Source organism: Diabrotica virgifera, chromosome 9 (genome assembly GCF_917563875.1).
Source record: "Diabrotica virgifera virgifera chromosome 9, PGI_DIABVI_V3a".
Classification (NCBI taxonomy): Eukaryota; Metazoa; Arthropoda; class Insecta; order Coleoptera; family Chrysomelidae; genus Diabrotica; species Diabrotica virgifera.
In genome coordinates this window covers 15,528,422-15,541,565 of record NC_065451.1, presented here as the reverse complement: position 1 = coordinate 15,541,565, position 13,144 = coordinate 15,528,422, and the positions used below count along the sequence as shown (strand labels likewise).

The 13,144-nt window shown below is 33.9% G+C and overlaps 1 protein-coding gene across 1 annotated transcript in view; it reads left to right on the top strand.

Moving 5' to 3' along the window:
* Positions 1-9,953, top strand: part of LOC126892201 (zinc finger protein 664-like) — a 114,888-nt gene extending 104,935 nt beyond the window's left edge. The window contains exon 3 of the mRNA XM_050661702.1: positions 9,686-9,953. Coding sequence (XP_050517659.1) covers positions 9,686-9,756 — 71 coding nt within the window. The 3' untranslated portion in view covers positions 9,757-9,953. The remainder of the gene's footprint in view (positions 1-9,685) is intronic.
* The last annotated feature ends 3,191 nt before the right edge of the window (positions 9,954-13,144 follow it).

Here is a 13,144-nt window from a genome sequence, read left to right as displayed (position 1 = left end):
ATTGCCTGCCATTATTCTAGCTTGTATTTCTTCTTTAATGATAGGTTTACGTGATATTATTGCCCCTAGGTATGTAAATCTTTCTACCATTTCGAATTCGTATGATGTTCCTTCTTCTACTTCTACTTTAAACTTTTGACCATTCCTAAACTGACCATCTGTCCACTCCATACATTTTGTTTTAGTTGAATTTATATATAGTCCCATTTTCTTCGCTGCTTTTACTATTCTCTGTACCATCTCCTGTAGCTCTTTTTTTCCTCTTGCCAGTAACACCACATCATCCGCAAACGCCAAAACTTGGTGTCTTCTTTGATATATGAGTCCTTCTCTATTGATTTTTGCTTCTCGCATTATTTTTTCTAGGCATAAGTTGAAGAGTAAAGATGACAGAGGATCGCCCTGATCGGTCTTAATCCTTCGTTTACTATAAATTTTTCTGATGATTGATTGTTTATTTTGACTCTGTTTTCTGTATTCTCCAGAGTGAGATGTATCATGTTACGTAGCTTTCTGCTAACTCCCAATTCCTCAAGCGCCTCTTTTAATTTCTTCCTCTTTATTCTATCGTATGCTTGTTGGAAGTCGATGAATAGTGCTATCGTTGGTAGGTTGTGTTCATAGCTTTCTGCTTGTAATTCTCTGATTACGAATACTTGGTCCGTTGTGCTTCTCCCTCTTCTAAATCCGCACTGATATTCGCCTATTATATTTTCAGCTTCTTTTTCAAGTTTGTCTTTTATTGATTTTCCTAGGATTTTGTATACGGTATTTAGTAAAGCTATTCCTCTGTAATTACTGCATTCTGTTTTGTCGCCTTTTTTATGTAATGGGCAGATAATTGCTTCCTTCCAGTCCTCTGGTATTCGTTCTTTTAACCATATATCTTTTATGATTTTGTGTATCCAATCATTCAGCAATTTTCCACCATATTTCATCATCTCTGCTGTTATGTTATCGCTTCCAGGGCATTTGTTGTTTTTAAGATTTCTAATTATTTCCTCGATTTGTTCTTTGCTCGGTGGATTATCTTCTATGTCTTCTAACTGTTCATTTTCTGTCTCTGCTTCTATGGATTCATTTTGGTTCTTAATACATTATTAAACTTAAAAAAAATACCCACATAAATAGAATAATTTTTAGAATCTTGCCAGTTAGAGCGTTAATCTATGTCATCAGTATGACCATCGTGATCAAAAATAGTTTTACTATTTCGGAAGATGTCTCCATTAGTATTGTGTCAATTGTTCATTTTACGAGTACCGAATCAATCAGTGACCGACTGCGAAAACGATCGAATCATTTCAATCGTTCGTTCATGTCATTTACTTTTCGTTGCATTTCGTTGCAATACTAGTACACTTTAGAAAACCAAAAATAATCATTTTTTTAAGAATTTTTTTCTTAGAAGCTTTATTAACCTTTAACTACACGCGTTGGCGTATTTTGTACGCCAGCTATAATAGACCAGGTCTATATCTGTAAAAATATTAGCACATTTGGATGTTGAGAGGTGACTCATATTTTTTTGCAGAAATTGCTTGAAAATAACTCATAATAATATTTGAGTTATCCTCCCACTCAAAAAGGTCCGGAACATTGTTTAAATAAGCAAAATGTCAAAAAATAAAGGAAAAATTCAATTTTTTCTTCGTTTTTTGATTATAACTTTAAAAATATTCATTTTCGAGAAAAGTTAGACTGACAAAAATTGCGTAATTAAATTTTCTACAATATAGGATTAGTTAAAAATGTTAAAAATTGTCACCCTTGTTGCAAGCAATAATTGCGAAAAAATCATAAAAATACAAGTATTCGCATTTTACGTTTTTCAACCACTTATGCTACACTTAGGACCTTCATATTTTACCCAGAAAAACTTTATGATATAATAAAACAATACTGTAAAGGGTACCCCCCGTTAAGATAGGCAAAATGCCCTCACTCTCAGAATTCAATTTTTTAAATTTTTTTCGTTCTGTGCAATTAAAAAATGAGATAACCCGGATTTTTAGCTCGCCACCTCCCTTACTCCTCCCCTCACAGCGAAAAACGTAGATTTTTAGATTGAATTTTTTTTAGTTGGGTTGCAATTGATTTAAAAATTTCAAAAAATTCACACGTGTAGCTGAAGCTTTTACAAAACATGTCCATTTTTTATGGACCCTTAGGTCGAGTGTACATAACCTCAAATTTTTTTTTAACTTTTTTAAAACCTATAACTTTTTTTTTGAAGGGGGCTGCAGGTCCAATTTTTCCGTCAGGTGCGCCATCTTGAAAAATCCGGAAAACTGTTTTTTTAGGGGGGTTTTGGGGATTTTCTCCAATTTATAGACTGCAACATACATCAACTCAAATTTTTGTTAATAGATTACGTATAAGTTGAAATAACTGAGTATATTAGGATATTCAAAAATTGGGCGAAACACTTTTAAACCCCCCAAAAACCATGTTTGTTTAAAGTTTTGTAGGATTTTGCGGGTCTAATTATATTTTTTGAGGTCGATACAGCTTGAATATTTTTTTTATTTTTTTACGTTCTATATGATTTTAAAAATTTAGGACTCATCGCAATTTTATCCCACTTCCCCTATTCCCCCTCCCCCACAGCCAAAATGTCAATTTTTCGATTTTTTTTTAAGTTGGTTTGCAACTAAATTATTAATGTTGTTCTGAAGCTATTTATTTATGACATTTTTGTAATTAACTATTCTAAATGGGAAATAAGCCACAATTTAACTAAAAAATGATTTTATTTTCCATCTGTAATGCGATAGCGGATAGAGAGAATTCGATAATCTGTGAGGCACTGAAAAAATGGTTTGGGACGATCTATATAAATAAGTCAGATTAAATTAAATTATTAGAAGATTTTTTTACCAAGCAACATTTTTGGTTAATTTATTAATATTTTATATTTTGACCATGACGTCCGTGGTGGACGTCGAAACGTTAATAATAGTTATTTATGATATTAATGTTAAAAGTACCCGTTTAATGCACGCATGTGAAAGTTTGCAGAATGAGCGATAGCGAATTCTGCAATTCACATGAGTGCCTTAAAAATGTACTTTTTAACACGCATATCATACAATATTTTTTCTACAAACGTAATTACAGGACAATATCTACAAAAACTTTTACTTGAACGTGACTGACATTCCATTTTTATATTTTTTTGACATTACATCAAAATTGTCTATACGGTCAATACGAACTGCAGTGCCTTAAAAATATTTTAAAGCACTAGTGTCTTAAAGTAGCATTTTTAACGCACGTATGAAGTGCTAAAAATTGCATTTTTAACACGGTTGTAGAAAAAATCATTTTTTAGTTAAATTGTGGCTTATTTCGCATTTAGAATAGTTAGTAATTATTAAATTATAAATTACAAAAAATTCACACGCACAGCTGAGGCTTTTACAGAACATCTATTTTTATGGACCCGAAGGTCGAGTGTACATATTATAACCTCATTTTTTTTTGTTTTTTAATAGGTACGTATAACTTTTTTGGCGATGGCTGCTAATTTTTTTTGTGTTTAGTGTATTTTACAAACCATCTACGTTTGGCTCATAATGCAAATAGTCCACGCTGTATGCTTGTCCCGTTAATCCGCTTGTCCGATTAATTTTTTTGCACAAACTTACTCAAAAACAGGTCCTTATAACAAATTCACAAGGTGCCATTCAGTACCGCGGTCGGAAAGTTGTTTTAACCATTTTCTTAAACGAATTCAAAAAATCAATTTTTTCACTTCGGACAAATTTGTTTTAGATTCTCTGGATCAAGCTGAGCAAAAAAGGTATCTTGTGATTTTTCTATAAAATTGACTGTTGCCGACTTACATGCAATTTCAAATTTGAAAACCGCAAAAATGGCCATTTTCAAGGCTTAATAACTCGATTAAAAATTATTATTATGAAAGTCATAAAGTGACCAACTCAAAGTTTAAAGCCACCCTGCAATAGCCTAAAGAAATTTTTGTCATTATTTTATTACTAACTATTATTTTTAATAATTAAACATGAGCGCATGTATGAATACATGAAGCATGTATTAAAGCGGCCGCCGCGAGAGAGAGATGTACAATATTCATTGGACGTTTTAAAAAAATATCGATTGGAAGTCGAAAATACATACGTTTTAAAAAAATAAAAAAGGAATTTTGAGGTTATATGTATTGTACACTCGACCTACACGGGTCTATAAAAAATAGGTATGTTTTGTAGAAGCCTCATAAAAATTTTAAATTAATTGCAACTTTAAACAAAAAAAAAATAGAAAAATTAACGTTTTTGTGGGGGCAGGGGGAGGGGGTGGTGGGTTAAAAATGCGATTAGTCTTATTTTTTAATCACATATAAAGCAAAAAAATGAAAAAAATATTCAGGCTGTATCGATCTCAAAAAATATCATTAAGCCCGCAAAAAAACCCTTACATAACTTAAAAAAAACATGGTTTTTGGGGGGGTTTAAAGGTGTTTTGCCCAATGTTTGATAATCCTAAAATACTCATTTATTTCAAATTATACATAATCTATTAACAAAACCTTGAGTTGATCTATGTTGCAGTCTATAAAATGGAGAAAATCCCTAAAAACCCCCTAAAAAACAGTTTTCCGGATTTTTCAAGATGGCGCACCTGACGGAAAAATCTCAAAAAAATCAGAGAGATAGATTTTGATAGAATACACAAAATCCAAAAAAAATTGGACCTGCAGCCCCCTCCAAAAAAAAGTTATAGGTTTTAAAAAAGTTTAAAAAAAATTTGAGGTTATGTACACTCGACCTGAGGGTCCATAAAAAATGGACATGTTTTGTAAAAGCCTCAGCTACACGTGTGAATTTTTTGAAATTTTTAAATCAATTGCAACCCAACTAAAAAAAATTAAATCTAAAAATCTACGTTTTTGGCTGTGGGGGGAGGAGTAAGGGGGGTGGCGAGCTAAAAATCCGCGTTATCTCATTTTTAATTGCACAGAACGTAAAAAATTAAAAAAATTGAATTCTGAGAGTGAGGACATTTTGCCTATCTTAACGGGGGGTACCCTTTAATTAAGATCGGTTCAATAGATTTCGCAAAATAAATTTTGCAATCCAGCTTTCGCAAATAAAATTGATTTTTTCAAAGTGTTGCAGGACTGAAAATAAAGCAGATAGCAAATTGAAAGTTTTTTTACATATAGAAGAATATGTACTGTACCTTACAGTGGCAATTTGCAAAATTAAAATCGGTTAACCAGCACGACGTCAGGAATTTTTTTAAATAAACATTAATTTTTGGTGCTACGCGCAGGATACCGGATACATTTGCTCTGATTGGGCATTCCAATGACCTTTGATAATGATTGATACAATTTAATTTTAATTACATTTCGATATAAATAAATAAATAAATATGTTTATTGCAAAATAAAAACACATACTCTGTCCTTTGAAATAACACTTTTTTTAGCAAAAACTTTCATTGTTCATATTTTAACTTGGAGAATAATAGTATATTACTTTATGAGGCGGAGAAGCATGACTTTTCTTGACGCGCCCGATATTCACTTCGTTCGGCGCGTAATAGAGGGCAAGTCAAGAAAAGTCGCTTCTTTGCCGAATAAAGTATACTATTTTTTCTTCAAACGTAGCAATTTTCAACCATAAATAGTACAATTCATACGCTATTTTTACTCGAAATTAACTGTGACAACTATCAAAGTCGTCTAGATGTTAGAAATTAAAATAATTAAGTCGTCGGTAGGATAAACCCTCATGATTCGCCAACATCGGGAATGATTGCTGAAAGTTGTGCTCGACCATCAGTATCATCAACAATTTATTACCAATGCGTATCAAGAGTCGTTAACATTTTTGCACGGTTTCAGTTTTGAAAATGCCTCATTAACTAATTGTATTTTTAATATTACTATAAATAAAAATGATGTTTAATTGTTGTTAATGACATTTGTATTGTTGCTTTGTGACATGTTTCATATTGTTGCCATGACAACATTTTTCCCTCCGCCGTAAAGAAATGGGAAAAAAAACTGCTGCCGGCGGAGACATCAAACTTTGACAGGATCAAGTTAGATAAGTAATGTCATCATTATTTGAAGAAAAAAGTTAATTATTTTTAAACAACGAAATGGCATAGATGCCCTAGCGGCAACTAGAGCTGCATTCCCGGGACAAATTTCTCGGGAAATCAGTAAAAAATGGAAATCCCGATTCCCGGGAATTCTTACAGATTTCCCGGGATTTTTTTAAAGATTTTATTTTAAATTATGAGCGGAGATATTACTAACTCAAAGTGAATAAATTATTCTGATATAATTATTATCTCTGTCTGCTTAATAATCATTTTAAATTATTACACTTCAAATATTTATTTTTCAATTATATTTCAAAACCTTCCAATTTTGGCATTAAATCAGAATGTATCATATCAGTCAGCATAAACATTCTTTTGTTTATGCGACGATCTGATTCATTTTGAAGCATCCAGAATTATAACAATAGTACATTGTTTACCGGGTAGGAAAAGCTTAACATTCCTGGACGACTGTGAAGATTGCTAAGTCGAGGCGCAAGCCGAGACTTAGCAACACAGAGTCCAGGAATGTGGCTTTTCCTACGAGGTAAACATACTATTTTTCCGCAAATCGTTTAAAATTCGACAGATATTGATTGATTTAAAAAAAAACGCGATAATTTTATTCCCAAATAAATGGTGCTTTGAAATTCCTAATAAAATTACTTGGGTTACTATGGAAACGTATTGAGGTTGAATTGTCAAACTTGGAAAATGTTGTTGAACACTAACAACTGTACGGAAATATCATTTCCTTACAGTAAGGAAATGACATTTCCTTACAGTAAGGAAGTCCTGACTTTTTCTTCAAGAAATTTTGACAGGAATGTCAAAATTTCCTGGCGATTTGCGGAAAAAATATTTACTTTGAATTAAAATTATGTTTATGAAGAATTAGTACATAGGGATGCAATTGTTTAAACAATATTTCACAAACAATCAAATTTGTTTGATTTTTGTGGAATTAAAATATTAAAATACCTACAACAAAATATAGAGTAAGAAAATAATATATTAGATAAAGATTGGAAGAAATTTTGGTTTAAATCAACTTATCTGAATCGAACACCATTGTCCTGCACGTAGCACCAAAAATTAATGTTTATTTAAAAAAATTCCTGATGCCGTGCTGGTTAACCGATTTTAATTTTGCAAATTGCCACAGTAAGGCACAGTATTCTTCTATACAGTGTGATTGATTAGTAGGGTAAAGCTCAATAGCTCCGCTATAGTAATAGATGGCAATAAAAGTTAATAACAAAAATTTTAGCCACCTTTGAGCTTCACATTACAAAATTAGTTAGAATGTTCGATAACACAGTGGCAGACCAAACTTATGTTTTTTTAAATGAAACAGCCTATATTTTATTTTAAATTCGAAATCCTGTTAACTTCTCCATCACAAAAATATAAAGGTTTGTTATGTTATACAGGGTATTTACAAAGTTATAACCAATTTTATATGAAAATCGTAACGAGTTCAACTCCCTGTATAAACAAAAATAAGCAAAACAACAATGGTTTATTAATGCCATATTTTTTAACGTATTGTCAAAATTTTCAAGAATGGTCGATATTGCTAATTTTCTTTATATCAAATACAGGGTGAGTCAAAACGCAAGTACATTATTTTCTCAGTAATTTTAAATGGAACAGGGAGCGTTCAAGTATTACGTAACGCAGCTTGTGGGGAGGGGGGGTCTTGTAAAACGTTACGGTGCGTTACATGGGGAGAGGGGGGTTTGAACAGCGCATTACGTAACATTGTTTTTTAACTTATGTAAATAAAAAAAGACTACGGAATCAAAATCTCCCAACTTGGCAACTTTCGTTTATATTTTACGGAGAGCCCCTAAATTGTATTATATTGTCCCTTATGATCCGCTCATGTTCCGGCCCTTCTACAACTACAATAGGACAATATAGTGTCTATTCAAGTGAAAAATCTTCAAAGGACCCCGCACAAACCTTATGGAAAATAGGTCCCAGTGGATTTCGTTCATACTTTGGGAAAATACTCTTTAAAGCATCCTGATAAAAAGTTCTCATGGGCACAACTCAATCGTATGAAGGATTTTCAAGATATAGAGGCCCAAAGTCGAAAAATTATAAGATTTACGGGGTATTCCAATTCAGTGAGTTACTGGTTATTTGGCAACATGTAGAAGTTTGGATCAAGGAAAAGTACTAGGAGTCTAGGATGTTTTTCTGGCTATTAAATGGCGACCTTTACTTTGACCTTGAACTTCAACGGACGTCATCTTCTAGAGTTTCGAGGATTTTCGGCATTCAATTGATATAAACAGATTACTCATGGGTTTTTGGGATCGCTGAACACGAATATGCCATCAGAATTGCCCTCCGGATGACGTGGTGGCCAGTGCCTCTGCAAGGGACATCATCTTCTCGAGTTTCGATGGTTTTCGGCATTTAATTGATGCAAATGAATTACTGGAGGGTTTTTTAAGGTCGCTAAACACGAATATGCCACCAGAATCGACTCCCAGAGCACCTGGTTTCCAAGGTCAATGAAAGGGGCTCCTGGAGTTTCGAGGGCCGTTGGTATTACATTAATGTAAACGGATTAGTTATAGGTTTTTGGGGTTGCTGAACACGAATACGTGATCAGTACAGACACAGGAGCACCCGGTGCCTAAGACAGGTTATCGTCTGGAGTTTCGGTGGAATCAAATGGATTACTCTTAGGTTTTTGGGGTTACCGAACATGCATACTACCGAACATGCACCATGGCACATCATCTTCTGGAGTTTATATATTTTTTTTACTTTCTGCATCAATTTAGTACCGAAAACTCTCGAAACCCCAGAAGAACACGTGCCTTAGGCACCAGGTACCCCGGTGTCTGTTCTGATGGCGTATTCGTGTTCAGCAACTCCAAAAACCAATGAGTAATCCGTTTGCATCAATGTAGTACCAAAGACCCTCGAAACTCCAGGAGCCCCTTTCATTGACCTTGGAAACCAGGTGCTCAGGGAGTCGATTCTGGTGGCATATTCGTGTTTAACGACCTCAAAAAACCCTCCAGTAATTAATTTGCATCAATTAAATGCCGAAAACCATCGAAACTCGAGAAGATGACGTCCCTTGCAGTGGCCCTGGCCACCACGTCATCCGGAGGTCAATTCTGATGGCATATTCGTGTTTTGCGATCCCAAAAACCCATGAGTAATCTGTTTATACCAATTGAATGCCGAAAACCCTCGAAACTCTAGAAGATGACGTCCGTTGAAGGTCAAGGTCAAAGTAAAGGTCGCCATTGGATAGCCAGAAAAAAATCCTAGACTAATAGTACTTTTCCTTGATCCAAACTTCTACATGTTGCCAAATAACCAGTAACTCACGGAATTGGAATACCCCGTAAATCTTACAATTTTCCGAGTTTGGGCCTCTATATCTTGAAAATCCTTCATACGATTGAGTTGTGCCCATGAGAACTTTTTATCAGGATGCTTCAAAGACTATTTTCCCAAAGTATGAACGAAATCCACTGGGACCTATTTTCCATAAGGTTTGTGCGGGGTCCTTTGTCACCAAAACAAGAACAGTAACACATGTTTGTAATAATTAGTTCGACCTTTTTAGAGCACAAAAACTGGAAAGATACAGTTTACAGATGGGATTCAGACCAAAGAAATTTTCAGAGAGAGTCATAAATCGTTTGTCTACTCGTTTTTTGAAGTCCATATGCAGTCTAGTTTTCTCAGTTTTCTGCAGCATTCATTCGAGTTTATACATATAGTATAATTATTTTTTACATAGGTACCTACCTCTAATTTCAATTTTTGTTTTTGTTGAGAATACGATTTTATTTTAAATAAAATGTTAGATAAATAAATTTGTTAAATTTTCATTTCTAATTTTATTGCTAAATGTTATTTTATTTTAAGATTTTATTAAAAAAAGTTAAAAGAGAAGAATACATGAGAAAAACAATAAAGGATGAAGCCAAAAAAGTATGTAGGGATGGGGCCAACTAGTGAAAACGCAAGAAATTAGCAGTAAAAGATTATTAAGTTTTTATTATTACCGCAAATGCGGTTAAATCAATTTTTTACCGACTCTCCGGTTAGACCAGTAAGGATCTGTTTTTAGGTGGATGTGAGAGGTGGCATTCAGATTTTTGCAATAGAATTAGACGGGAAACAACTAGAGCAAGTGGAATATTTTAAATACCTAGTAGTAATAATTGAATCAAATGGTAAACAAGACATGGAAATAAACGAGAGAATGGGACGAACAGGAAGCTTATTTAACGCTATGAAAACGGCAGTCGTTAAATCAGTAGTTAGACCAACAATCATGTATAGCAGCGAGACATGGACATTGACGGGGAGACAAATCCAGAGTCAATGCTATGGAAATGAGGTTCCTGAGGAAAATAGCAAACAAAAAGAGGACAGACAAAATACGAAACGAAACAATTAGACAAAACCTAAAAATAGAACCAATCAATGAAAAAATAGTCGAGGGACAACTTAGATGGTTGTCCCTCGACTCGGTTGTCAACTTAGAGGCTTACAAAACGAGTGTTCGAAACGAGAGTGCAGGGGAAAAACAAAAGAGGAAGACCAAGAGTTATGTGGGTAGATGAAATCAGGAAAGAAGTCGAGAAGAAGGGATTGACATTGGAAAGTGCAAGAAACCTAACGCAAGATCGGAAAGCATGGAGACTACAATGCCAAACTCAACTCCACCAGCCTTACACCTAAAGGTAGAAAGGCTTAGGACTAAGTAAGTAAGTTATATTAACAGCCTTATAGATCTTGTAAAAACCTACAAAATTATTTTTTAACAAACTTTCTAGGATAAAAAATAAAAAAGTTACGTTTAAAGATCATGTATATATTTTTTTATAAGGAGAAATCCAAATGGAAGCATAATAAGGTAAGTTAGCGATGTTTTTAGTCATTGGCCTTATTTACGCTTCTTTATTTATGTATTATTAATAGATTACAGAAGTTTGACTGGCTCACAATGATTAGTTTTAAAAACACTGGAGTTAAAAGCGAATAACGAATTTTTTTAGTTTGGTAAAAAAATGCTATTTTCTTCAGAATAAAAAAATTAGCATCAGATATACGAAAAAAATTTTAAATATGAAATTGTAGATTATCTAATTCCCAAGAAATTGGTTTGAAAAAAATTTTTCTACGGCAAAAATTGAGTGAATCGTAAATGAGTATAATATTGAAAAACATTGATTTTTTCGAATAAAAACTAATAACACTTTCGATAGCGAATAGATCGAAAACTATTAATTTTATCAAAAAAATGTATAGAACACTTTTTGCTTAAAATGAACGTTTTTATCAACTTTTCTTCTTCTTCATGTGCCGTGCTCGATTATCGAACGTTGGCTATCAAATTGGCTATAGTAATTTTGTTAACGGCAGCTCGGAAAAGGGATGCAGAGGATCTGTTATACCATTCTCTCAGGTTTTTAAGCCATGACGTTCTTCTTCGACCTGGCCCTCTTCTTCCGTCTACCTTGCCTTGTATTATTAAATGGAGTATATTATATCTCTCTGGGTGTCGCATAACATGGCCAAAATATTCAAGTTTTCGATTTTTAACTGTTCTGACGACTTCTGTAACTTTTCCCATCCGGTGCAAAACAACTTCGTTACGAACTCTATCCACCCAACTTATTCGTAGGATTCTTCGGTATACCCAAATTTCAAAGGCTTCCAATTTCTTGAGAAGAGTATCTGTTAAAGTCCAACCTTCGACACCGTACAAAAGAGTAGAGAACACATAACATCTCACTAATCTAATTTTAAGATTCAAAGTAATATTGTTTCCACATAAAAGTTTCTTTATCTTAAAGAATGCAGCTCTGGCCTTCTCTATACGTATTCTAATTTCTTTGCTCATGTCCCAGTTCTCATTTAGATTACAACCAAGGTAGGTGATACTGTTAGTTCTTTCTAATTGTTCACCATAAGCTGTTACTATTTCCGGTTGTATTGGCGTCTTACTGACAACCATCACCTTGGTCTTTGCGGTGTTTAGCTTGAGTCCATATTCATCACACGTTGTGGTAATCCTATTAATCAGATGTTGAAGTTCTTCATAATTGCTCGCAATTAACACCGTGTCATCCGCATATCTCAAATTATTAATATTGACGCCATTCATTTTGATACCACATTGAGCATTATCCACTGCTTTATTGAGAACAAACTCAGAATAGATGTTAAATATTAGTGGGGACAAAATGCAGCCCTGCCTTACTCCTCTTCGTATTTGAAGTTCTTCAGACGTGTCCCAGCCAATCCTGATGTTTGCACGTTGATGCCAGTAAAGATTTTTGATAATGCGTAGGTCTTTATCATCAATACCCACTTTCTGAAGAATAGCAATCATTTCCGTATGTTTTACCCGATCAAAGGCCTTCTCAAAGTCAATGAAACACATATAAACCGGATGCCCGACATCTCTGCATCTCTGTACCATAACCTGAATACTAAACAGTGCTTCTCTGGTCCCAAGGTTATTGCGGAATCCAAACTGTGTATCACCAAGCTGTTCTTCTATTTTTTGGTACATCCTAGAGTGCAAAATTCGTAGAAATATCTTTAAAACATGACTCATCAAGCTAATGGTTCGGTAGTCACTACATCTTTTCGCGTTTGCTTTTTTAGGTATCGTCACAAAAGTCGACAGCAGCCAATCCGTTGGTATATAGCCAGTTTGATAAACTTTATTAAAAAGATGAAGGAGAGATCTTTTACCTGAATTTTCGAAGAGCTTTATTATTTCATTCGGTATTTCGTCTGGTCCCGTCGCTTTTCTGGTCTTTGCTAATCTTATTGCTTGTTCAATTTCGTCTATAGTTATGTCAGGTCCTGTAACTACTTCGTTAATTTCAAGCTCGGGCCTTTCATCATTAAACAGTTCCTCAATGTATTCTTTCCATCTGTCTATTTTATCCAAATCAGTGATAATCAGTTTTCCGTCTCTATCAACGATGTTATTTGCATGTTTTTTGTTCTGACCGGTGAGTTCTTTTATTTTTTTATACATATTAAATGAATCATG